The 24,015-nt window shown below is 38.5% G+C and overlaps 1 protein-coding gene across 2 annotated transcripts in view; it reads right to left on the bottom strand.

The window, feature by feature from the left end:
- Positions 1–14,084: 14,084 nt before the first annotated feature.
- LOC127646424 (gamma-aminobutyric acid receptor subunit gamma-3-like) overlaps positions 14,085–24,015 on the bottom strand; it is a 256,679-nt gene continuing 246,748 nt past the window's right edge. Inside the window, exons 9-10 of one of the 2 annotated variants that reach the window (XM_052130068.1) lie at positions 22,160–22,393; positions 14,085–14,363 (exon numbers count right to left, since the gene is read on the bottom strand). In XM_052130068.1, the coding sequence (XP_051986028.1) occupies positions 14,085–14,363; positions 22,160–22,393 (513 nt within the window). The remainder of the gene's footprint in view (positions 14,364–22,159; positions 22,394–24,015) is intronic. The other variant, XM_052130070.1, reaches the window with a different exon arrangement.

The raw sequence follows: 24,015 nt of genomic DNA, 5'->3' as shown, positions 1-24,015 counted from the left end.
TGACTATCCGTAAAACCGATATATCGATCTACCTCTAGTATGGAATATATTCAGGTAATTCTTTAAATCTGATTTTGTAATTTGAATACGTAATTCAGATTATGCTGCACCATTTTTCATGCAGGACCTGAAATCTATGAGCAACAAACATGCAGAGAATCATTTGAATTAATTGACAGTGACAAAATATTGCAATGTAGTAGGGCTGCACAATTAAATGAAAAACTAATTGCGATTGCGACGTTGTGTTAATGGGTTCTATTTAGAAAGTTTGTTTTGCAGCGGTTGAGTTTCTAACCAATCCCAGACATGTGCAATGAGCAATGAAACGATAAAGTGAGTCTACAGCCCAATCGTTAATGACAATCAATCCTTATGCGCAAGTTTTAAATAGTCTGATGTCCACATGATTACTTACAATATGTTTAATCTCTGTTTGCGATGGCACATGAAAATTAGTGCTAAAAAAACATCATCTGACACTTGAAAAGAAGATGTAGAACAAATGTGATCAATTTTGAATTCTTTTCAATTTTTTGCATGTCGCTCCATTTTATATACCATAGGTAAAAACTAAAACGATCCCAACCATTATAATCAAGGTAAAGACATGGTGGAAATAACTGATTTATTGTGTTGTTTAAACAGTTCTATTTATTATGTGTGAGCATAATGTGAGTGCAGAACTCTGTGTCAGTGAGCTGCAGGGTTCAAACAGTGATTGACAGCTTCAGTCATTATAATGGGAGAGTTTGAATATTGTTGCATTGTTAAATTTTAAATTTAAATTTAAAAAGAATAACAGTTGTATTTATATATTAAACAGCTATAAAGTGGCTTGTTTTGAAGTCAGCTTGTTTTCGATGATTTGGGCATAGAAAAAGTCTTGAACGTCATATTTCATGAACCATCTTCTTTGCTATCCCATCTGCGCAGATAAATACAACTTTGAAGGTAGTTACAACTGCTGTGTGTAGATTTTAATTTGAACTAATCACACAAACTCGCAAACTGGCTGATTTTACCTTTCAAAGTGCAACCGCTATGACAGATTTGAGGCCACAATACGGGATTTTAAATGCAGTAAGTAACTTCAATCTAAATCGTCTGTTCAGTTTGACTATTGAATACATCAAATATTATTATTTACTGTATGTGGGCCAATAATTTAATCAGTAAAGTCACATATTGCACATATTTTTATGCCACATTTTTTCAGTCTTTGGAAGTGTGAGGATGTGAATACATCATCATAATACATTACAAACAGGGATATTTACTGAAATTAAAACTGGTTTTATAAATAGTTCAAAAGAACCTAGAAATATATACTTTTTACCATATATATGTACATATAATAACCTTTGGTAAAATTAACAAACGTTATTACACTATGTAATGCTTAAAATAAACTGCAGAGCAGCCCATAACCTGCTGTTCTTAAGAACCTCGAAGCATGGTTGCCTGCTAAGGGACGTCACAGTAATTTAATCTATTAATTGTCATAAATAATCGTGATTGCAATACCAATTGCAATAATCGACAATTGTGATTTGACATAATCGTGCAGCCCTATAATGTAGAACTCCCCCTGCAACCAGGTAATTTGTCATAAGACTCCACATACATATATATGTATGTTTTTATATACACTGATGTAATGATTCATATGTGAATTGCTCATGTTGGTGAACATTCTATATACAAGATGTCATGCGCTCTTCTTTCTATGATTTACAGCAGCTCACTTGATAGCATCTAGAGTCTTCTGTTTTTGAGACAGTACTATGTACTCTGCTCTGCCTAGGTTAGGAGAACATATTAATTTTTCATATTGAGTGCATCCTTGCAATGAAATATGCATGTAATTTTAATTTGTCACAGAGAAAAATATCCCCACTGTTCAGTATGTAAGTGAATGACAAAAGGCAAAATTCACCATCCCAGGATAAATATTATAAATACTGTGTTCTGGGATGGTGAAGACATAAATTCATAAAGGAAAAGCCAACCACAGAGTTAATAATTCATAGCCAACCAAAATTGTTAGATGAAAAGTGTCTTTGGGTGTTTGAAATTTGTTTGAAATTTTATTTAGGTTTGTTATTAGGTAATACACATGAAAAAGTACTTATGTAAGCCCACACAATTATTTATACATTCAAATGATGCCCAGCAGTTACAGTGAGTGCACATATCAAAGTGTTGAAGTATGTATGTGGTTAACAATGATTTGCTGTTACTCAGAGATAGGAAAGGCTAGACTTGTTAATACTGTAGCCTGGGGATAATTAAATCTCCCAATTCAAACAGCATAATTTACACCCTGCTATTTATGAGAAATAATTGAAAACAATGGGCATAAAATTAAAATGTGGGCTTCATTTTCCTTATGCAAAATAAAATGTCACTACATTTACATACATACAGTTGAATTCAGAAATTCCCTATCTGTCACTCACTCTATGTTGTCTTGATGTAGTGACACTAGGGGTCGCTCTAGGGATCCATTACACCTCTGATCTTTGAGAAAAGGCCAATGGGAATTGGCGAGTGAAATTTGTATGCCATACGGGGTATATGAGGAGCTGGCTCGCAACTACACATTCAGAATTTTTCTTCGGAGCCGAGCGGTTGATTCACAGAGCCATATGCTTTGAAGTTCCCGAGGCAAAGACCCCCAGAGATGCGCAGTCGTGTCAGTGCTTTCCTTCCTGCAGAAGAGGCTGGAGGGGCGGCTGTCCCCCTCCACCTTGAAGGTGCACATAGCCGCTGTAGCAGCACACCATGACACAGTAGACGGTTAGTATTTGGGGAAGCACGTCCTGATTATCAGGTTCCTAAAAAGAGCTAGGAGGCTGAATCCTCTTAGGCGACTTACCCTCATAGTTTCCCTCCATGGTCCTCTTGGGCCTACAGAGAGCCCCGTTTGAGCCCTTAGAGTCAGTTGAGCTAAAGGCGTTCTCAGTGAAGGCTGCCCTCCTGACTGCGTTCACGAAATCCATCAAGAGAGTTGGGGACCTGCAGACATCCTGTGGCAGTGACACCTGTCTGGAGTTCGGTCCGGAGATTTCTCACGTGGTCTTGAGGCCCCGACCGGGTGATGTGCCCAAGGTTCCCATGACCCCTTTAGGGGTCAGGTGGTGAGCCTGCAAGCGAAGCTGCCCCAGGAGGAGATGGCACCTCTCTTGCAGACATCTCTAGGGCACAACTTTGGAGGTATGCTTGTGGTCATTGTTCATTTGGAAGACCCATTTGTGACCAAGCTTTAACGTCCTGACTGATGTCTTAAGATGTTGCTTCAATATATCCACATAACCTTCCTTCTCTTGATGCCATCTATTTTGTGAAGTGCAGCTGTCCCTCCTGCAGCAAAGCACCCCCACAACTTGATGTTACCACCCCCATGCTTCACGGTTGGGATGGTGTTCTTTGGCAAGCCTCACCCTTTTTCCTCCAAACATAACAATGGTCAGTGGTCTGCACTTATATAGCACCTTTTTTAACCTTAGCGGTTACCAAAGCACTTTACACTGTGTCCCATTCACACACACACACACACATGATGTGTTTCCATGTTTTATGGGGACTTTCCATAGACATAATGGTTTTTATACTGTACAAACTTTATATTCTATCCCCTAAACCTAACCCTACCCCTAAACCTAACCCTCACAGAAAACATTCTGCATTTTTACATTTTCAAAAAACATAATTTAGTATGATTTATAAGCTGTTTTCCTCATGGGGACAGACAAAATGTCCCCACAAGGTCAAAAATTATGGGGACATTTGGTCCCCACAAAGTGATAAATACACGCTCACACACACACACACACACACACACACACACACACACACACACACACACACACACACACACACACACACACACACAACAATGAATATTTCATGGACCCTGGAATTGAAATGAATTATTTCATTTCATGGTGGAACATCACAATGGTCATTATGGCCAAATAGTTCCATTTTTGTTTCATCAGACCAGAGGACATTTCTCCAAAAAGTAAGATCTTTGTTCCCAAGTGCACTTGCAATTTGTAGTCTGGCTTTTTATGGCATTTTTGGAGAAGTAGCTTCTTCCATGCTTAGCAGCCTGTCAGGTTATGTCGATACAGGACTTGTTTTACTGTGGAAATAGATACTTGTCTACCAGTTTCTTCAGCATCTTCACAAGGTCTTTTGCTGTTGATTTGCACTTTTTGCACCAAACGACATTCATCTCTAGAAGACAGAATGCATCTCCTTCCTGAGCGGTATGATGGCTGTGTGGTCCCATGGTTTTTTATACTTGTGTACTATTGTTTGTTTAGATGAACTTTGTACCTTCAGGCATTTGGAAATTGCTCCCAAGGATGAACCTTGGCTTATTTATTTTGATTTTCCCATGATGTCAAGCAAAGATGCACTGAGTTTGAAGGTAGACCTTAAAATATATCCACAGGTACTTCAGTATATTTTCAGTATACCTCTTATCAGAAGCTAATCAGCTAATTGAAGCTAATCTGAAGGCTTGACATAATTTCCTGGAATTTTACAAACTGCTTAAAGGCACAGTTAACATCTAACCCATTGGAATTGTGATATAGTCAATCTGAATATCAACAATCTGACTATAAACAATTGTTGGAAAAACTACTTGTGTCATGCACAAAGCAGATGTCCTAAATGACTTGCCTAAACTAAAGATTGCTAATATTAAATCTATGGAGTGGTTACATTTTGTATTGGACGACTTCAACCTAAGGGTATGTAAACTTCTGACTTCAACTGTATATATGGAGGGGTTAATGTGACCTGGACATTTCCTTGACAAGTTTCATGAGAATCACCCAGGAAATATGTGGACAAATTATAATACATTAATAAAAAGCTAAATTGTCATTACCTGGTTACAAGGATCCACATACATTTTCTAAAAAGTAGGTCAGACACTCAAAATTAGTCATCTCTCCTCTTTGGTTTCACTTCATTAAACACAGAATAATGTTCCCATAGCAACCACTCCAACAGTTTAGCGGTGGAGAGATTCAGGCCTCATCAGAATAGAGCCATGAAGACATTTATAAGAAAAAGCCAATTCCAGTATTCCATGATTATTTAAATTCACATTCATTTCTAAATAACTTGCTGTAGATGTCATTATATGTTGTTTTTACCTAGATGTCAACTGTATGTGTATAAACAGTGAGCTAACATTTAGTTTGAATCAAGAGATACATCCATCAATTTAAGAAATGTGCTTAAAGATCATAATTACCAAACTGATTGAATTTCAAGGGCCTTTAGAGTTAGTGAGACCTCGATAACAATTGTCATAATACAACATATGCCATTTTATATTGCCTTTCCACGAAAAGTTAATGAAAAGTGTAATTTAACAAAAAGTAATATCATGGCTCTCCAAGGTTAGTGAACTTTGGTGCTAGAGTCTTTTAGATGAAATGTCAGATACATCATCTCTTATTTTGACGTCAGTTGTCACCTATCTATTTGCCTATAGAATCAGATCTATGGCATTATTAAATGTTATCAGCCACCTGGTTTCGGTGTGATTCAGAAATACAGCGTTATAGTTGGTAATGCTCAGTGAATTATTTCGAGAGCGTGGGGCCTTTGTGGATGCATATGCAGCACTAACAGTATTAACCTACTTTTAGATACTCAGTTTTGCATACTTACAGCTTCTGATGTTTTCTTTGTTTATCTCCTTTCAGAAGAGATGCATTTTTCATTTTTATTTGTGTTTACATGAGATTAGTTTTATTAGTTAACCACAGCTGAATAAGCTGCACTGCATCAAGTAGAACACATTTCTACTGGACAGTGATTTTACTATAAAAGAGCTGAAGACAGTGATTATATGTGAACCATGGCACTGAGGCTGATATTGACAGGTGCTGGGGCAAAATTCTATGTGGAATCGACTTAAACAATCCTGTACATCCTGGACAATTGGACAGTTAATTACAGTGTTAGCTGTTAAAAAAATATTGCAAAAGTCAAATCTTTCAGCTGGCAAAAGAAACTTGCTCCTACTTACAAAATAACTTTTAATTTGTTGTAAATACATTTAACTGTCACTTATAAAGTGCAAGGTTAAATTGCAGTGATACAGAAATGGGAAAAAAAGAAAACAAAAGTTTATTTCACATCTTCTGATTTACCTCTGCACTTTACATTTCATTTATAAAAAGAACTACATACTGTATATGAAAAAAGCATGAGAAATAAGAAATTGTTTATAGACAGGCCAAAACTTAAATAAACCCTCTATTACCGAATCCAAATGACAACCCCACTGACAACACTGCACATACCATAGAAACATGAGAAAAATACACATTAAATTGTCATTGTAAGCACAAAGCAATAATCTACAATGAAAAGTTGTGTCTCAGTGTGAAAAGAGGTGCACAAAGTGTGCCTGTGTGGCTGGGGCAAAGTTTTTGTTATTAGTGACAGTACAGTGATTATTACATTTTAAGACTGAAAATTAAAGATTGCTACTAATCTGAGCACTTGAAATACAAAATTTTTGACAATTTCTAGGTCATTTATGGTGTAATTTACTTATGTGCACATACATATCCCAACAACATAATTCTGCAGAATTACTGATATGAGCGGGGGGAGCTATCATAGCAAATCAGTGAATGAAATTTCTTTGGGATTCAGTCTTTAATGATCGACCTGCACTTTGTAGGAACATAAGGTTTTATTATTTCTATTTAATTCCAATGTAATGCATGTAGAAAAGAAAGAAAGAAAGAAAGAAAGAAAGAAAGAAAGAAAGAAAGAAAGAAAGGGAATCAAGAAAGGAAACAACAAGAAAAGGAAGGAAAGTAAAAATAAATAAAATAAATAAAAACTAGAACAGGAAAGGAAGAAAGAAAGAAAGAAAGAAAGATAAAAGGAAGGAAGGAAGGAAAGAACTAGAACAGGAAAAGAAGAAAGAAAAAAGAAAGAAAGAATTAAGGAACTAGAACAGGAAAGGAAGAATGGAAGGAAAGGAAGAAAAGATCTAGAACAGGAAAGGAAGGAAGGAAGAAAGAAAGAATTAGAACAGGAAAGAAAGATGGAAGGAAGTAAGGAAGGAAGAAAGGAAGAACTAGAACAGGAAAGAAAGAAAGAAAGAATGAAAGAAGGAACTAGAACAGGAAAGGAAAGAACTAGAACAGGAAAGGAAGAATGGAAGGAAAGATCTAGAACATAAAAGGAAGGAAGGAAAGAACTGGAACAGGACAGGAAGGAAGAAAGAAGGAATGAATAAGAACAGAAAAGGAAGAAAGTAAGAAAGAAAGAAGGAATGAACAAGAACAGAAAAGGAAGGAAGAAAGGAAGAAAGAAAGAAAGAAAGAAGGAATGAACAAGAACAGAAAAGGAAGAACGTAAGAAAGAAAGAAAGAAGGAATGAACAACAACAGAAAAGGAAGGAAGAAAGTAAGAAAGAAAGAAAGAAGGAATGAACTAGAAAAGAAAAGGAAGAAAGTAAGAAAGAAAGAAAAAAGGAATGAACAAGAACAGAAAAGGAAGGAAGAAAGTAAGAAAGAAAGAAAGAAGGAATGAACAACAACAGAAAATGAAGAAAGTAAGAAAGAAAGAAAGAAGGAATGAACTAGAAAAGAAAAGGAAGGAAGAAAGAAAGAAAGAAAGAAAGAAGGAATGAACAAGAACAGAAAAGGAAGGTAAGGATGGAAAGGAAAGAAGGAATGATAAAAGAAAAGGAAAAAAGAAAGGAAGGAATAAACGAGGAAAGAAAGAAAGAACCGCTTTTGAATCATAATTTTGCTCAGTGGCTGGATTGTGGGAAGAATGCTATCACGTGTACTTAATGTTCTGTGAATGCATGTTATATTTCATTAAGGATAGCATATCCACCCTCGTAAAGGTCACTTAGATGTAAATCTTTTCCTCTTTACAAAGAAAAAAAATGAAATATTATACTCATTGCACTGAAAAGACCCCATGGCCTGAATGGTGAATAATGATATCCAGTAGTCCACACCTAATGACCAAAGAGACCATATAAGCATTACATTTCACACACTTCTAAATCAAGGGCTGTTGCACAACTTTTTCTATTTCCTTCCTCAGAGTGCTTCTTCATTGGAAATTGATGTCTTCATCAGATCACTATAAAAAGCAGTATAATTGGATTCAATTCCAGCATATGGCTTTAGGTAACTTACAGGTATCTTTGCAAAGTTACATTTGCTTGATTTCTTGGGTGTGAAGAGCCAAACTATTAACTTGAACTTTGATCATAAGTCAGTTTGAAGGTCTAGCACCACTAAAAATAAACAGCTAATAATCATTGTATGCCAAACTGAATTAACAGCTGCAATAACAACAAAATGTTGAAGCACTCACCAACAGATTATCATCAAATAGAATCACAAAACAGGACAATAGTGGATTGACAAAAAAAAATCACTATAGCATCATGAAATGCAAGAGGAGAATCAGCTTGGTAACAATTCACAGCACATTTCTGACAATTCAGAATGCCATTAAGATAAACCCTAATGGTAATCTTACAAAAGGACACTTGGCACATTCTGTCTGAACATGTCAAACGTGTTGAACTAAAATGAGTACATGTCAGAGAAGAAATGAAATAAAAACAAGATTTCAAAGATAAAAGATACATAAAGTCCATGTTGACGGGAGAAAAATTATTTTGATACTGTAAATTAAATGTTGATACCTTCTGTAGTTCAGAGCTGAAGCTGGCATCAGGAGGTTAGAATCCACAGACCACTACAGCAGTATCAAAAAATAGATGTTACTTTAAAGAAAATGCTACAATCATTAAGGAATAACGCTATATTGCCACTGATGTGGATCAACCATTAACATATTACCTTTGAGACAAAGTACATTATAATGAAAATCAAAGTTAAGAAAAAACATTGAGATTGCCTCTGAATGTTTTCAGTTAGTATGAATCCTTTGGTAATGACTATAATTTGAAGTAGATACCTTATATATGAATCCATTTTTCTTTCTCTAATGGATCATCTCACAGTAACTCTGTGCAGGTGACCCTAAGGCAACACAGTAGCAAATCTTATTGTGGGTTACAGTTTGGTTATGAGCACAGTGATTATATGTTTTTTATTTTTTTATTTTACTGTTGTAGATTTTATTTGACAGTGTATTTCTGACTCTACATGTTATTTTAACTGATTAATAAAAGAATATCATGTTGAAAAGACCAGCATTGCTGGTCTACGGCTTATATTGGGGTTTGGGTGCTGGTTCCCCAGCATGAAATGCTGGTTTGCAGGTGTCTGCACCAGACTTTTAAACTACTGTATCTTATCAGAAAGAATGTGTTGGTAAACCAGCTTCACCAGCTAGGTTTCGCATGTGAAAAACATGGCTACAGTATGCTGGTCCACCAGTTAGACCAGCAAAAAACCAACACTAACCAGCATGAACCAGCCTAGACCATGATGGGAATTGCATGCTGGTTAAGCTGGTCTTTTTAACAGGGATAGTTTACCCAAAAATGAAAATTCTGTAATTATTTACTCTACCTCATGTCATTCCAAACCCATATGACTTTCTTTCTTATACAGAATATGGAGATGTTTTAATAAATATCTCTGCCCATCCTTTTAATAGAATGTCAGTGGATAGTGCCTCACATTTAAACTTAACAATTTCCCAAAAATATTATAAAAGTAGCTCATGCAATTTATGCGTAACGTTCCAAGTCTTCTGAAAGCATACGATGGTGAGAAACAGCCAAACTTTTCAGTAATTTTTCAGTGAAAATCCTGTTGTCCATTCTCATGTATGATGCAAGAGTCATAAGGACTACTTTTATGATATGTTTAGGCTGTTTTAACCCTGTATTGTATGCATTATGTTATAATGATATTTTTTCCCACATTTGATTTTCTGATATAAAATAGCTTTTGTAAAAATATAAAAATATATATCTATCATACATCAATAAAAAAAAATTGGGAAGCGTGCCAATATGGCAACCCTATACAACAATGGAAAATGGTCCAAAAACAGGTTTTTCTTAAAATGATAAATTCCTCATTAAATTAAATGAATAATTATTTAATTGATGTATTTACACACTTGGAACTTCTAAAAATGAAAATGTCGTGAATCAATGCGTTCTTCAAAATTGTTGATTATTTTCACTATTACTGTAACGTTTGGAAGGAAGTCACAATAGCTGGATCTAGATGCGGCACAAAGTTTAATAAAGAATATAAGCAAAGTATAAAATAACTCTGTAAACACAGGAACAAGAAATATGCAAAAATTAAACATCCACGATGGGAACTGGTACATAGGAACAGGGGAGAAACACAACAACTCAAAGTCTGGGTAGAAATCAGGGCATTATATACACAGGGTAAATTAAGAATTGAAACACAGGTGAGAAAAATAGGGAACAGCTGGCAGTGATGAGGGCAGGGAATTGTTGTAAGTGTAGTCCGGGGGAAACAGATGACAGGGGCATAACACAAGGCAAAACAACAGTGAATCATGACATAGCCCCCCTCCTAATGGGCAGCTCCTGACACCAAAGGAAGGCTGGTAAAGGAGGCAGGGCCAAGATGGAGCTGGAGACCAAGGAGACCAGAGCAGATCAGGTGGACGGCCAGGAGACCTGAGCAGATCAGGCGGACGGCCAGGAGACCATCTCAGGTTAGGGACTGGACTGGGTTAGTCGCCTGGTTGGCGACCACAGGGTCAAGATGGGGTCAGAAGGCCTGGGTGGTGGCCACAGACTAGATAATTGAGCCGTGGAAGACTCGAGGAGTGAAGCCGTGGCAGGCGGAGCCATAAGGAGGGTAGAGGGGCGAAGCCGTAGAAGGCGAAGGGAGGCTCGAGGGAATAAAAAAAAAAAAAAAAAAGAAGAGAATCCTGGGTGACTGGGAAACAACCTCTGAGGTTACGAACACTGGCAGAGACTCGGAAACGTCCTCCGTAGTTGTGATCACAGGCAAAGAATTGGAAACGACCTTCGTGGTCATGAACATGTCAGAGACTTGGAAACGACATCAGTGGTGGATCATTCAACTTGGAGACAGGGGCCATGGAAGGCTTCAAGACAGGGGCCGCGGGAGGCTTGGCGTGGAGCCGACTGTGGTGTGGCTGTGAAATGGTGTTGAGCGTACTCAGGCATGGAAGGCTCGGAAGCTGAGATCGGGACTGAGAGAGGAGGATCCTCTGAAGCGAGAGTTTCTAATATTGGCTTCATATATTCCTCCCATGTATAATCTCCAGTCTCAGGCAATTCCCTCCACTGGCAAGCTGCGAGTCGGATCCATTATATGGATTTCAGGGTGGAATCATCAAAACTTGTGTGGCAGGCTACGGTGCTGATGAAGTGGGAGCATTCCCTTATCGATGAGTCCGCCTGGCTCAATTGCACAAAGTATGCCGCTAGATCCATTTTGTGGTGAGATGTTCTGTAACATTTGGAAGGAAGTCACAAGAGCAGGATATAGATGCGACAAGAAGTTTAATAAAGAATAGAAGCAAAGTATAAAATAACTCTGTAAACACAGGAACAAGGCATATCTTGGAACTAGAAACATAAAACAAATTAAACATCCACAATGGGAACTGGTAAATAGGAACAGGGGAGAAACACAATAACTCACAAAGTTTAGGTAGAAATCATGGCATTATATACACAGGGGTAAATGAGGAAATGAAACACAGGTGGGAACAATAGGGAACAGCTGGCAGTGATGAGGGCAGGGAATTGTGGGAAGTGTAGTCCAGGGGAAACAGATGACAGGGGCAAAACAACAGTGAATCATGATGGTTACTAAAGCCTAGCTCATCCTCACTGTTGTCAATCAGAAATAAGCACTGTGCACTCTTCTTGCCCTTACATAAAACATTGCTGTGTTCATTTTTCTCTGAAAAGAGAAATACAAATTATGACTGTGTTAATTATGCAATTATATTATGGTAAACATTTCCTAATAAATTAAGAAATGCAATAATATAATAGATGCCACTGTCTACAAAAATTCCCAGTGAGAAAATTAATTAGTGCAGTTCCATTATGGTACAGCATTTCCAAATCTTAATTATCTCTAAAACTATGTTAGATAAAGTTGATCAGTTAACAACAACATCTAATTGACTTAAACTACATACAGCAAAAAAAAAACAAACAAACAAAAAAAAATTATTATGAAGAAACATACCGAAATGTGTGCAATTTGTGGAGCTCTACAGCAAGTGTCTCCCCTGTCTCCCCTGTTACATTATGTTGTAGTATTTCTGCCAGGTGAGAAAGTGAAAGAAAATAAATTGTTGCCCTATGGCTATACAGTACCATACAGGGTTAAGCTTTAACCCTTCCTTGGCCGTGCTGAACTTTCTGACCCATTTAGAACCATATTAAAAACGGCCACAATATACTTTAAACATCTCTGTTTTTGTTCGGCATAAGAAAGAAAGTCATACAGGTTTGGAACGACAAGAGGGGGAGTAAATTAAAACAGAATTGTCCTTGTTCGGGTGAACTATTCCTTTATAAGTGTAGTACATCCAAAATTAAAAATGGTCTGCCTATCCTCGCTCTCATGTCACTCTAAACCATTATGTTTTTTCCACGGAACACAGGAGGGTAAAACACAGAACCTTTATATATTTTTTTGAGCTTGACAGACCCATTTACAATCCACTTCAATTGTATTAATAAAGTGCAGCATTCACATTCTGCTAAATACCTTATTTTGTGTTGAACAGGGCATGTATTTCTAGAAATAAATTAGTAAATTAAATCAAATGTAAATTTTTTGGAGGAATTATCCTTTAAGTGAACAATAATACTCAATTTGCAAGTGTGCACATATATGCTACCAAATATATTGCCATATCAGAGAGTGGGGCACATGAGGTTAGAATAAGTGAAAATAATAAATGCGATTTCTTTGAACACATGCTGCTGGGAGCTGAAGAAGATGTCGAAAAAAGACTCCTTTTTGTTGACTTTGAACTTGGGCGAGACTGAAGAGTGAGAATCAGGAAAATCATGATCCATCATATACATGCAATTTTAACTTATTTTAATAGATTTAAGCATTTCAAAACAAAATATAATAGACTATATAATAATTTAATCTTTCAGTAACCTCTCTTTTGTGTAAAAAATTATGCTATAAAACCTAGAAATATAGGCAAACCTTTGCAATCTACATACTAATTAAGATTTCAAATATTTCATAAAGGATCTATTCTCTTGCCATTATTGTGCTGATTTAGGGTAGAGCTGCATATGATCATATAACGTGCAGTGATAATGAATTTAGAAATGCTGAATGTATCAAAATAATTGGTGACTGTTTATTTCTAAAGTTTGAATAAACTCTAAAGTAAAACCTTTAGCAGTCAGTCAAGACCAGATGATGCTTTTGCCTTCATTTCTAAGACTTCTCTGCCTGATGGCTTCTCCTCCAGTGGAAGGCACAATAGATGGCTCTGAAAGCTCCGCTTACATAAAAGCCAGTCTGGTTTTGACTGATGGCTAGATGACAGATCTCCATTCATGTGAACAATTTACCACGATTGTATAAGACACTGGAAATCAGAGGGTCATATACTAAACAAGGCCTTTTTTTCTTAAGCTGTCTTGGCCTAAGGATTTTTCGCACCTTGTATGTCTTAATTGTTCTCTCACCCATAAAAAGATGAGATTGTGTGAGAGGAACTTTGTGAATCTTTTTCCCTGGTAACCTGAAGAACAAAAGGCAAAGATTTCTGCCAGAGAAATGCAACCAGATAAAGAGCTTGTGACAATATCCTTCCTGACCATGTAAAACAGCTTGGCTTTAAGTGCTTTGATATCTGTTGAAGCTTTCTGCTGTAGCATCGTCTCATTTACAGGAATCTCATGATGACCTACGGCAGAATTCCTTTGCTCGACTACAGCTCTATTCGGGCAACTGTTATCCACTCATTTTAACGTACCTTGAAATGTCTTGGTTAAGTCCGTTCTTCGTTTCTGCTTGAACAAATCCATCAGTTAAGTTTCTTGAGTCATGAGGTTTGTGTTGGGAATGCTAAAGATACAAGTAGCCTACCCAGTAGACGATGTTGAACAATAGGAAAGAGGTGGGAAAGAACACACGAGAGTATGCATCAAGTTCCAAAATGTCAATATGCAAGCGGTTCTTTCGCCACCCTCCATCTTTGCACTCTTCATAGCAGCAGAAGAAACTCTGGCAGTCTTTTCCGTCCAGGCACTCATAAACGCAGGCATCATCAAACTCCTGCCAGTACATGGAGTTGTTGAGGGTAATGACTGTGGGTGGTGGCCCCAAATCCAGCACAGAGTAGTTCTGTTGGACAAAGACAACATCCTGTTACAGTACTTCATTTGCAATGTGCATCCCAAAACAAATTTTACAAATGCAAATGGAATCATAAGTTTTGATTTGTTTTGCATTTACTGTAGAAAAACATTTAAAATTCTAGGTAAACTGTACTCTCAGGTATCTAATCTATGTTGTGAGCAAAACAATAAATTCAGAATGGGCTGTCAATCAAAGTACAGTATAAGATCCTGGCATCTTTCTAGAAATTTCCACTCACTTTAACTAACAGTGTTCTATCCAGTGGGCAAGTCAAGTAGAGCATCAATTTCTCACAGGCAGGTACATTGCCCTCAGAATCTCAGCGGCGGTTGACTAAATCCTTACAGCTCTACCTCAGAATCCTTTTAGACATGCTACACTCACAACGTAAAATTCTCCAACAGTATTCTGCTAGTGTTCTGCTCTTATTGCTGATTATTCATCTCATTATTGAGATTTAACTAGGAAAGCATGGTAATTACAGCACTGAAAGATAATCTATGTGAGAACACCTATAGGGTAATATTTTTTTTGTGTAAAATTGCAAAAGTAATTATCCTTGCTTCTCAGTAGAGATAAGATCTAATCACAATGAGTGATTGGAGAGAGAGAGAGACAAAGAGGGGAGAAAAATTCACCTGTGGAGCATGCTACCGGAGAAACAGTCTGAATTAAAAGTAAGATGTGCTTGCTCAACCATAATTTAGCATCACATTACACAGACAGACAAAGACTAACAACCGCAGCCTAATAAAATCATATTTGCATACTATACAATTCCAAGTGATCTGTCTCCATCAAACACATTCTTTATGGGAAATAGGACTGGACCCATATATTGACCACTATCAGCATATTTTGGGTAGTAATGATATACCATATGGATATATAATCAGTATAAATCACTATAGTTTTATAAAAGTAGATGTTATGACTGCTAATGAAGGCATTAGTACGTATTGGTTGGGCAGGTCATGCTCTCATCTCGGAAAACTACTGATATAATGGCTTCCCTAACAGTTTTAATATTATGCACAGGGTGTTGTATTCAGAATTTACACGTAAAAGCAATTCTTGCAATGTAAATCAGCTTCTGCATCTTGAATTATGGTAACAAACAAGATGCAGAATTTTAATTTTAAATAGAATTTAGTAAGAAAAAATGGAATGAAATTCAAATTCAACTGCTGTAGTTTTTAATAATACATTTCATTTTTCATCATCCACTGCCCTGCCATGTTATACACACATACATTGTATATATATATATATATATATATATATATATATATATATATATATATATTGGGTGTGCAGCAAAGCCATTATCTGTATCTGTTACTATGGCAACATTTTCTGTAACTGTATCTGTATTTGGATAGAACCAGATGTGGGCATGGTTTAAATCGGAAGTGCATCAAAACTCTTTTGGTCATAACTCTCTTACATTTAGGCTATAACTTCTGTAAATAAAGTATGCCTCGGATAGGCCTATTTAGTTATTATTATTATTATTATTATATTTAGTATTATTATTATTTAATTACATTATTGATATATTCTTAATTTTTACTCACCAGATGAAGCTGAAATACATAAGCTGTGGAATATTTTGTTAACTGTGATTTCTCCTGGTATTTCAGACATTAATATCTGCTGAAACAACATTTTCGTTTATGTCTGTGCAGTGTACAAGTAACAATGTTATTCTGGATGCATGAGATGTCAAGCAATTGTGAAATGTCAAATACACATTTTGCAGCAAATATTAAATAAAAATATGAATATATAAAAAAAAGAGAATAAATGAATATAGTCTGCAGTGGAATAATTTCAAGATCGAGCCTCTATTTATTACTTGAAATGAAAAGCAGAAAATTGTGCATGTTATTTTAATTTTATTTGTATCCTCCATGTGCAGGAATATTCTGAATAGATTTACACTCTGTGAAGTATTTAAACCTCTATGCAGTATTTAAATTATTTTGGAATAAAGGATTAACCAGATAATCACCTTAATGTGGATATAAATGTGGTCAACTTACAGTCCTGCTTCAATATATGTAAAATCATCACTTATTTGTTCAGGAATTAAACATCATGCTCAGGTTGGTTTCTAAATCCTTATGTGTGAAACATTTGTCGTTAATGTGATCAGACAGTGGAAAATGTGTATGATACAGTTAATACTCTTTACAAGCTTAGATTTCTAAGACACGCACAATCAACGGAGGCTGCAAATGGAGTCAAGAAAAGCAGCCATCCGATCTGAACTTAAAATCACCATGCACATTTTCATTGATAAGGTTTACAATGTAGTAAGATTGGCTTCACAGACTTATCATTGCTTTGTAATTTTCCATATGTTTATTTAAAATGTAACTTTATGCCTGTGCTTGTTGGATGATCAGTCTTCCTAATATTTTTTCTATTATTCTGATTAATTTGTTATTCGTTTTGAAGTCATTATTCATGCCGTTGAGCACATCCCTAATATATATACACTCACTGAGCACTTTATTAGGAACACTATACTGACACTGGGTAGGGCCTCCCTTTGCTCTCAAAACTAAATTCTAAGTGGCATGGATTCCATAAGATGTTCTCAACATTCTTTTGAGATTCTGGTCCATGCTGGCATGATTGCATTGCACAATATCAGCAGATTTATCAGCTGCAAATTCATGCTGTGAATCTCCCATTCTATCACATCCAAAAGGTGCTCTATTGGATTCAGATCTGGGAAGGCCACTGAAGAACAGTGAACTCATCAAGTTCATGAAACCAGTTTGAGATAAGTTTTGCTTTGTTATATGGTCCATTTTCATGCTGGAAGTAGCCATTAGGAGATGGGTAAATTATGGCCATGAAGGGATGCACATGGTCAGCAACAATATGCTGTGGAATTTAAATTATGATTGATTGGTATTAACAGGCCCAAAGTGTGCCAAGAAAACATTCCCCACACAATTACACCACCACCACCACCAGCCTGGACAGTTTACACAAGGTAGGTTGGGTCCATGGATTCATGCTGTTGGTGCCAAATTCTGACCCTACCATCTGTGTGGCTCAGCAGAAATCAAGATTCATCAGACCGGCTATGTTTTTCCAGTCTTCAACATTCCAGTTTTGGTTAGCCTGTGCCCACTGCAGCCTCAGCTTTCTGTTCCTGGCTGACAGAAGTAGAACCAGAGTGCTGTTGTTGCCCATCCGCCTCAAGTTTTGATGTGTTGTGTATTCTGAGATGCTCACTACAATTGTACAGGGTGATTTTCTGAGGAACCAGTCTGGCCATGATTTCTCTCATCAACAAAGCATTTACATCCACAGAAAACCACTCACTAGTTTTTTGTTTTTGGCACCATTCTGAGTAAAATCTAGAGAGTGATATGCGTGAAAATCCAAGGAAATCGCAATTACAGAAATATTCAAACCAGCCAGTCTGGCACCAACAATCAAGCCATGGTCAAAATCACTGAGATTGCATTTCCTACCCATTCCAATGGTTGATGTGAACATTAATGGAAGCCTCTGACACATATCTGTGGGCTTTTATGCATTGCACTGCAGCCACACGATTGGCTGATTAGATAATCCCATGAGTAAGTAGGTGTACAGGTGTTCCTAATAAATTTCTCAGTGTATATATATATATATATATATATATATATATATATATACACTCACCTAAAGGATTATTAGGAACACCATACTAATACTGTGTTTGACCCCTTTCGCCTTCAGAACTGCCTTAATTCTACGTGGCATTGATTCAACAAGGTGCTGAAAGCATTCTTTAGAAATGTTGGCCCATATTGATAGGATAGCATCTTGCAGTTGATGGAGATTTGTGGGATGCACATCCAGGGCACGAAGCTTCCGTTTCACCACATCCCAAAGATGCTCTACTGGGTTGAGATCTGGTGACTGTGGGGGCCATTTTAGTACAGTGAACTCATTGTCATGTTCAAGAAACCAATTTGAAATGATTCGAGCTTTGTGACATGGTGCATCATCCTGCTGAAAGTAGCCATCAGAGGATGGGTACATGGTGGCCATAAAGGGATGGACATGGTCAGAAACAATGCTCAGGTAGGCTGTGGCATTTAAATGATGCCCAATTGGCACTAAGGGGCCTAAAGTGTGCCAAGAAAACATCCCCCACACCATTACACCACCACCACCAGCCTGCACAGTGGTAACAAGGCATGATGGATCCATGTTCTCATTCTGTTTACGCCAAATTCTGACTCTACCATCTGAATGTCTCAACAGAAATCGAGACTCATCAGACCAGACAACATTTTTCCAGTCTTCAACTGTCCAATTTTGGTGAGCTCTTGCAAATTGTAGCCTCTTTTTCCTATTTGTAGTGGAGATGAGTGGTACCCGGTGGGGTCTTCTGCTGATGTAGCCCATCCACCTCAAGGTTGTGCGTGTTGTGGCTTCACAAATGCTTTTCTGCATACCTCAGTTGTAAGGAGTGGTTATTTCAGGCAAAGTTGCTCTTCTATCAGCTTGAATCAGTCGGCCCATTCTCCTCTGACCTCTAGCATCAACAAGGCATTTTCGCCCACAGGACTGCCGCATACTGGATGTTTTTCCCTTTTCACACCATCCTTTGTAAACCCTAGAAATGGTTGTGCGTGAAAATCCCAGTAACTGAGCAGATTGTGAAATATTCAGACCGGCCCGTCTGGCACCAACAACCATGCCACACTCAAAATTGCTTAAATCACCTTTCTTTCCCATTCTGACATTCAGTTTGGAGTTCAGGAGATTGTCTTGATCAGGACCACACCCCTAAATGCATTGAAGCAACTGCTATGTGATTGGTTGATTAGATAATTGCATTAATGAGAAATTGAACAGGTGTTCCTAATAATCCTTTAGGTGAGTGTATATATATTTATTTTTATGTTGTTTGACTGTTGAATTTCTTTTAATTATAATTGAGTAAATTATGCTTCCCAATTAAAATTTCTATTCAACATCCTATTGGACATAGCCAACGCAATTCAAATTACCATTCATAAATTGAAAGGGAGCCAACAGTTTATTGTAAAATGAAAATTCTGTCATGATTCACTTACCGTTATGATGCTCCAAAACCATATTACTTTCTTTAATTCTTAAACATAAAAGTAGTCAAAATGTCATTGCATCTTTTTTCCACACAATGAAGAGAATGGTGACTGCAGTTCCCCTTCTGTCACTCACTCAACGTTGTTTCGATGTAGTGACACTAGAGGTTGCTCTTGAGAGACCTGAACACCTCCTATTCTTTGAGAAAAGGCCAATAAGAATTGCCAAGTGGAATTTGTATGCCACCCCCCCCCCCGGATATAAAAGGAGCTGGAATGCGATTCCATTCAGATTTTTTCTTCGGAGCCATGCGGTTGTACTATCAGCGAGATGAATATTTCTGCTGTTCCATTCACCTCTTAAGAAGCATATGCTGTTGGATATATGGTGCATTTCCAGCAGCTTTCTCTCCTTCTACATGTCGAGTGCAGATTTTGTCCCTGGGCGACGCGACAGAGCTAAAAGAGTGTATATTCCTGTTACAAAGTATGTTTTCTCTATTAGAGCACACACATTGATGTCGAATATCTTTTTAAAGACGTGTCTTTATAAAGATGCCTTTCTGTCTTTGTGTGATTCCTGGATGCGGTCATTATCTCTCCACTTCCGACGGCCACAGGCGCTGCCTCACGTGTCTGGGCAGCGATCACACTGAGGCACCTCCGGATAATTGCGAGAATATGACCATGGCAATGTTACGGTCGCGGCTTTCCTTCTTCCACGGGAAAGCCTCTCTAGCCCCCCCCCCCGCTCACGACCATGCCCCTTTCTTCCCGGAGGTGCCAGAAACAGACTTCCAGGTTCATTCACTCTCACTACACTCAACGGCAGGGCGGTCCACGGGTACACGGAGGTCCCTCAGGTGGTTAAGGCGGTTGCGTTGCACCTGTGCCCGCAAAACACCGCCACCTGGCGGTATCGACAGGCGCTCCCCTCCAGAACCTGTAGGACTACATCGTCTCTGGTGACCAAATCATACAGTGCTGCTGGACAGGCCGCCTCCACCCTGCATGCCATGGCCATCCTGCAGGTACACCAGACCAAGGCACTAAAAACCTAGTTCTCGGCCCCAGCATACAGCCCCCCTGCAGGAAGCTGATGTCCCCTGTCACTCGGGCGGGCACGAGGACCCTGAAGTCTCCTAAGCATCCCTGAGATGGATGACCCAGAGAGCGAGACATCTGTTATGGAGCTGATAAACAGACCACTCCATCCCCCGCTGGAGGGCCAGGAGGTAAATCCTTTGTTTCCTTTTCAATTTTGTTCGCCGCACCCCGAACGGGATGCACCCTCAGCCAGGGCCCTGTGAACGTGGCCTCCCTGCCTTTGCGTGCCCGGCCGTGCCATACCTACGTCCCGCCGGTTGTGATGAGTCTCCAGGATGGCCCAAGAGGCCCTCCTCCTAAGTCGCTAACCCACCCTATGCTGGTTTCACAGAGCAAGGTAAGTGCTTTGAGCTCCCCCTCAGCACAGCCTCCTCGGGTCGAAGCAACACTCCCTGACGCGATGTCACCTGCTCCCCCCGCCATGAGACCCCACCCCAGGTACATCAGATACCTCTGGACCCTGGATGTCTTTCCTCCCTAGCCCTATGGTTTGCGAACTCGGTGGAGGAATTCACAGCCAGCCCCACTACGGGGTATAATATGTCCTGTACTGGGATAGGTGCTCCACCGGTGCCAATTACTCCGGTTACCCCTGTGATGTATATTCCTTTGTATGGTCTCCCTGTCGGCAGACCCACGTCTCCCTTGGGCAGAGTTCTCTGCCACTGGTCGCTGTGCTTGTAGAGCCCTCCCCCCTTTCGTGGTGGGACCTACCACAGCAATTCTTCCATGTGTGGCTGCTGAGCCCATGTGTCGTATTGCCACATGTTGACCTCACCTTTTGGGCAGGATGTGGTCTCCGCAGGGTCTTTTCCCCCTGAAAGAATAGGGAAAAGGTATCATACGCACCTTCTCCGATGCGTATGATAGCGTTTGATGGGCCCAGCCGAATCTAATACTCTGTGGAGAGAAAACAGACAGAAAAGGCCATGGCTGGCACGGGGCCTCAGGGATGTGGGGAACTTCATGACATAATTTCGGGCATTGGGGGAGGGTACGCGCAGTCTGATGCATCTTCTATTACGCACACAGCAGCCTGCTTGCACCTACATCAGCAGTTCACGTAACACGGTTCACAACGTCGAGTGAGTGACAGAAGGGGAACATCTTGGTTACTGTCGTAACCTCCGTTCCCTGATGGAGGGAACGAGACATTGTATCCCTCTTGCCACAACACTGTACTAGCCGCTAAAATGGCCGGACCTTGTCTCGGCTCCTCAGTAAAAAACCTGAATGGAATCGCATTCCAGTTCCTTTTATACGCGTATGTCCGGGGGAGTGTCATGCAAATTCCACTCGCTAATTCTCATTGGCCTTTTAACAAAGAATAGGAGGTGTTCGAGGCTCTCAAGAGTGACCCCTAGTGTCACAACATCGACACAACGTCTCATTCCCTCCATGAGTAAATGATCACAGAATCTTAATTTCTGGTTGTATTATCCCTTTAAATTAGTAATTTTGCCTATCCTTTGGATCAGAGCATATCATGTGAGTAAAGAGCAGGAAGTGTGCTTTTCTCATAAAAAACAAAACGAAATAATTTCAAAATATTTGGTTGATTTATGCAGTAGAGAACATGGTGCTCACCGATCTTTTCGTCTTGTTGCAGGTTGATCTGCGAGCGCTGTAGGAGTAGTAATTGAGTGTGGCATACTCCATGAGAGCCGCAAAAACAAACAGGAAACACACAGTGACGAAAAGATCCATTGCCGTGACATACGAAACCCTGGGTAGTGACGTCCTTGCCACTGTGCTGAGTGTTGTCATGGTTAATACTGTTGTTATTCCTGCATAACCAAAAGATAATATTAGATGGAGACGCTAGTAACTAAGGAAATGCCCACTAATGAATAAATATTAGCTAAACCATCTAAAGTGTATGCTGACATGGTTAGCCTGTTTAAAATGCAGTTTGATATCTCTGCAGAATACAGAACACCTGTTCTTTTCTAACCTCTAAGCAAATTGCATTTTGTTTTTCACTGAGCAGACTTGATTAGGCTCCATCTAAGAGCTACACCATTGACGTAGTTGTATCAATCACCATACATCATCACTATTACAAAAAAGTACAGATGGTTACACTAATATGTTGTTTTTGTCTTTGAATTTGAAACTTCTCCAGATACTGATGTCATTCCCTTGAACTTGATAGGAACAGAGTAACCTGCAAATTGAAAATGCCACCCACACAAACACCTCGAATCATAGATGCAGGAAGACATCCTTAGCTCCAATCTTGCATGGACATTTAGAGTTGTTTCCGAGATCCAGTGACTGTGCGCCTGTTTTGCAAGGGTTTCTATGGAAACAAGCAAGCTTCATCTATTTCAGACATACATTTCACACTCCATTCCTTTTCCCTTTGCTGTTCCTGTATACAGTGATTACCTTCACCTTTTAGACTGACTTCCCCTAGCTGATACAGTGGTACTCTGATAAATGACTGCCTGTCTTAGAAAAAGGTGGGAATAAACTTTAATTTTCAAAATGGCACTCGTTTCTAAACTGCTTAGCTCCATTATAGCCTCATCAGTTCTCAATCAGGTTTTACTGTAAAATGGTTAAGAATGACATAACTGGCTGGATATTGAAACTATTGTGATGCTGTACATTCTGATGTCATTAATTATGGTTTATGTGATAATAATAATTAGTTATGGGAACTGAACGATTCTGATTTTGAGTCCTCTTAATGATTCTGTTAAAATGTTAACGATTATTAAAATACATTGTAGGAAGAAATATTTGGAAATAAGAAATGCAATTTGGATTGGATTTCCGGCCCTCAGCAGCTTGTTATACAATTATTAGGTGATTTCACATTTCAATAGAACAGATTCTTGCAAAAGGTGTGTACACAGATTTTTTTCAGATTTAAGTCTCACAAGCCTTAATTAGACAAAACACAGTAACAGATCTTGGTTCATTATTAGTCTGACATGTTAAAATAAATGACTTGCCATTCATTAAGTTTTTCTGGCTGGTAAGAGTCATTCATTTAGAAGGTAGTGCTGTATGTTTCAAGGAGAAAATTACAAATACCAGGCTCCCAAGAGTCATTCCTTCGGAAATCAGCCTACACTAGTAACGCTGTGTAATTCGTGCTGGAGAGTCAAAAGAACCAGCTCATAAGAGTCAGTCATTCGGGGATCTGATTACACTGGTCACACTGTATGTTTTGTGCTGCTTATTCAATAGAGGTGATGTAGAGCCATTGAATGGTAGCACAGGAAACACTGTCAAAGTATTTTTAACAGCGAAGGAATGCACTATTCAAATGGAACCAAAAGTCATGACATTTTTTTTTTTCTGTATTTTTTAAAAGTGAAAATCAACCCTGGTCATAATTGTCTGCTAGGTGTGTTAAATATTTCTCTTCTACTTTTTACCCTATACCTGTTATTTTTTAAATCCTCTCAACCTTTCAAAAGTGAAAACTT

Source organism: Xyrauchen texanus, chromosome 7, assembly GCF_025860055.1.
Source record: "Xyrauchen texanus isolate HMW12.3.18 chromosome 7, RBS_HiC_50CHRs, whole genome shotgun sequence".
Classification (NCBI taxonomy): domain Eukaryota; kingdom Metazoa; phylum Chordata; class Actinopteri; order Cypriniformes; family Catostomidae; genus Xyrauchen; species Xyrauchen texanus.
The sequence above is the reverse complement of the archived record's forward strand: the minus strand, read 5'-3'. Positions and strand labels throughout refer to the sequence as shown.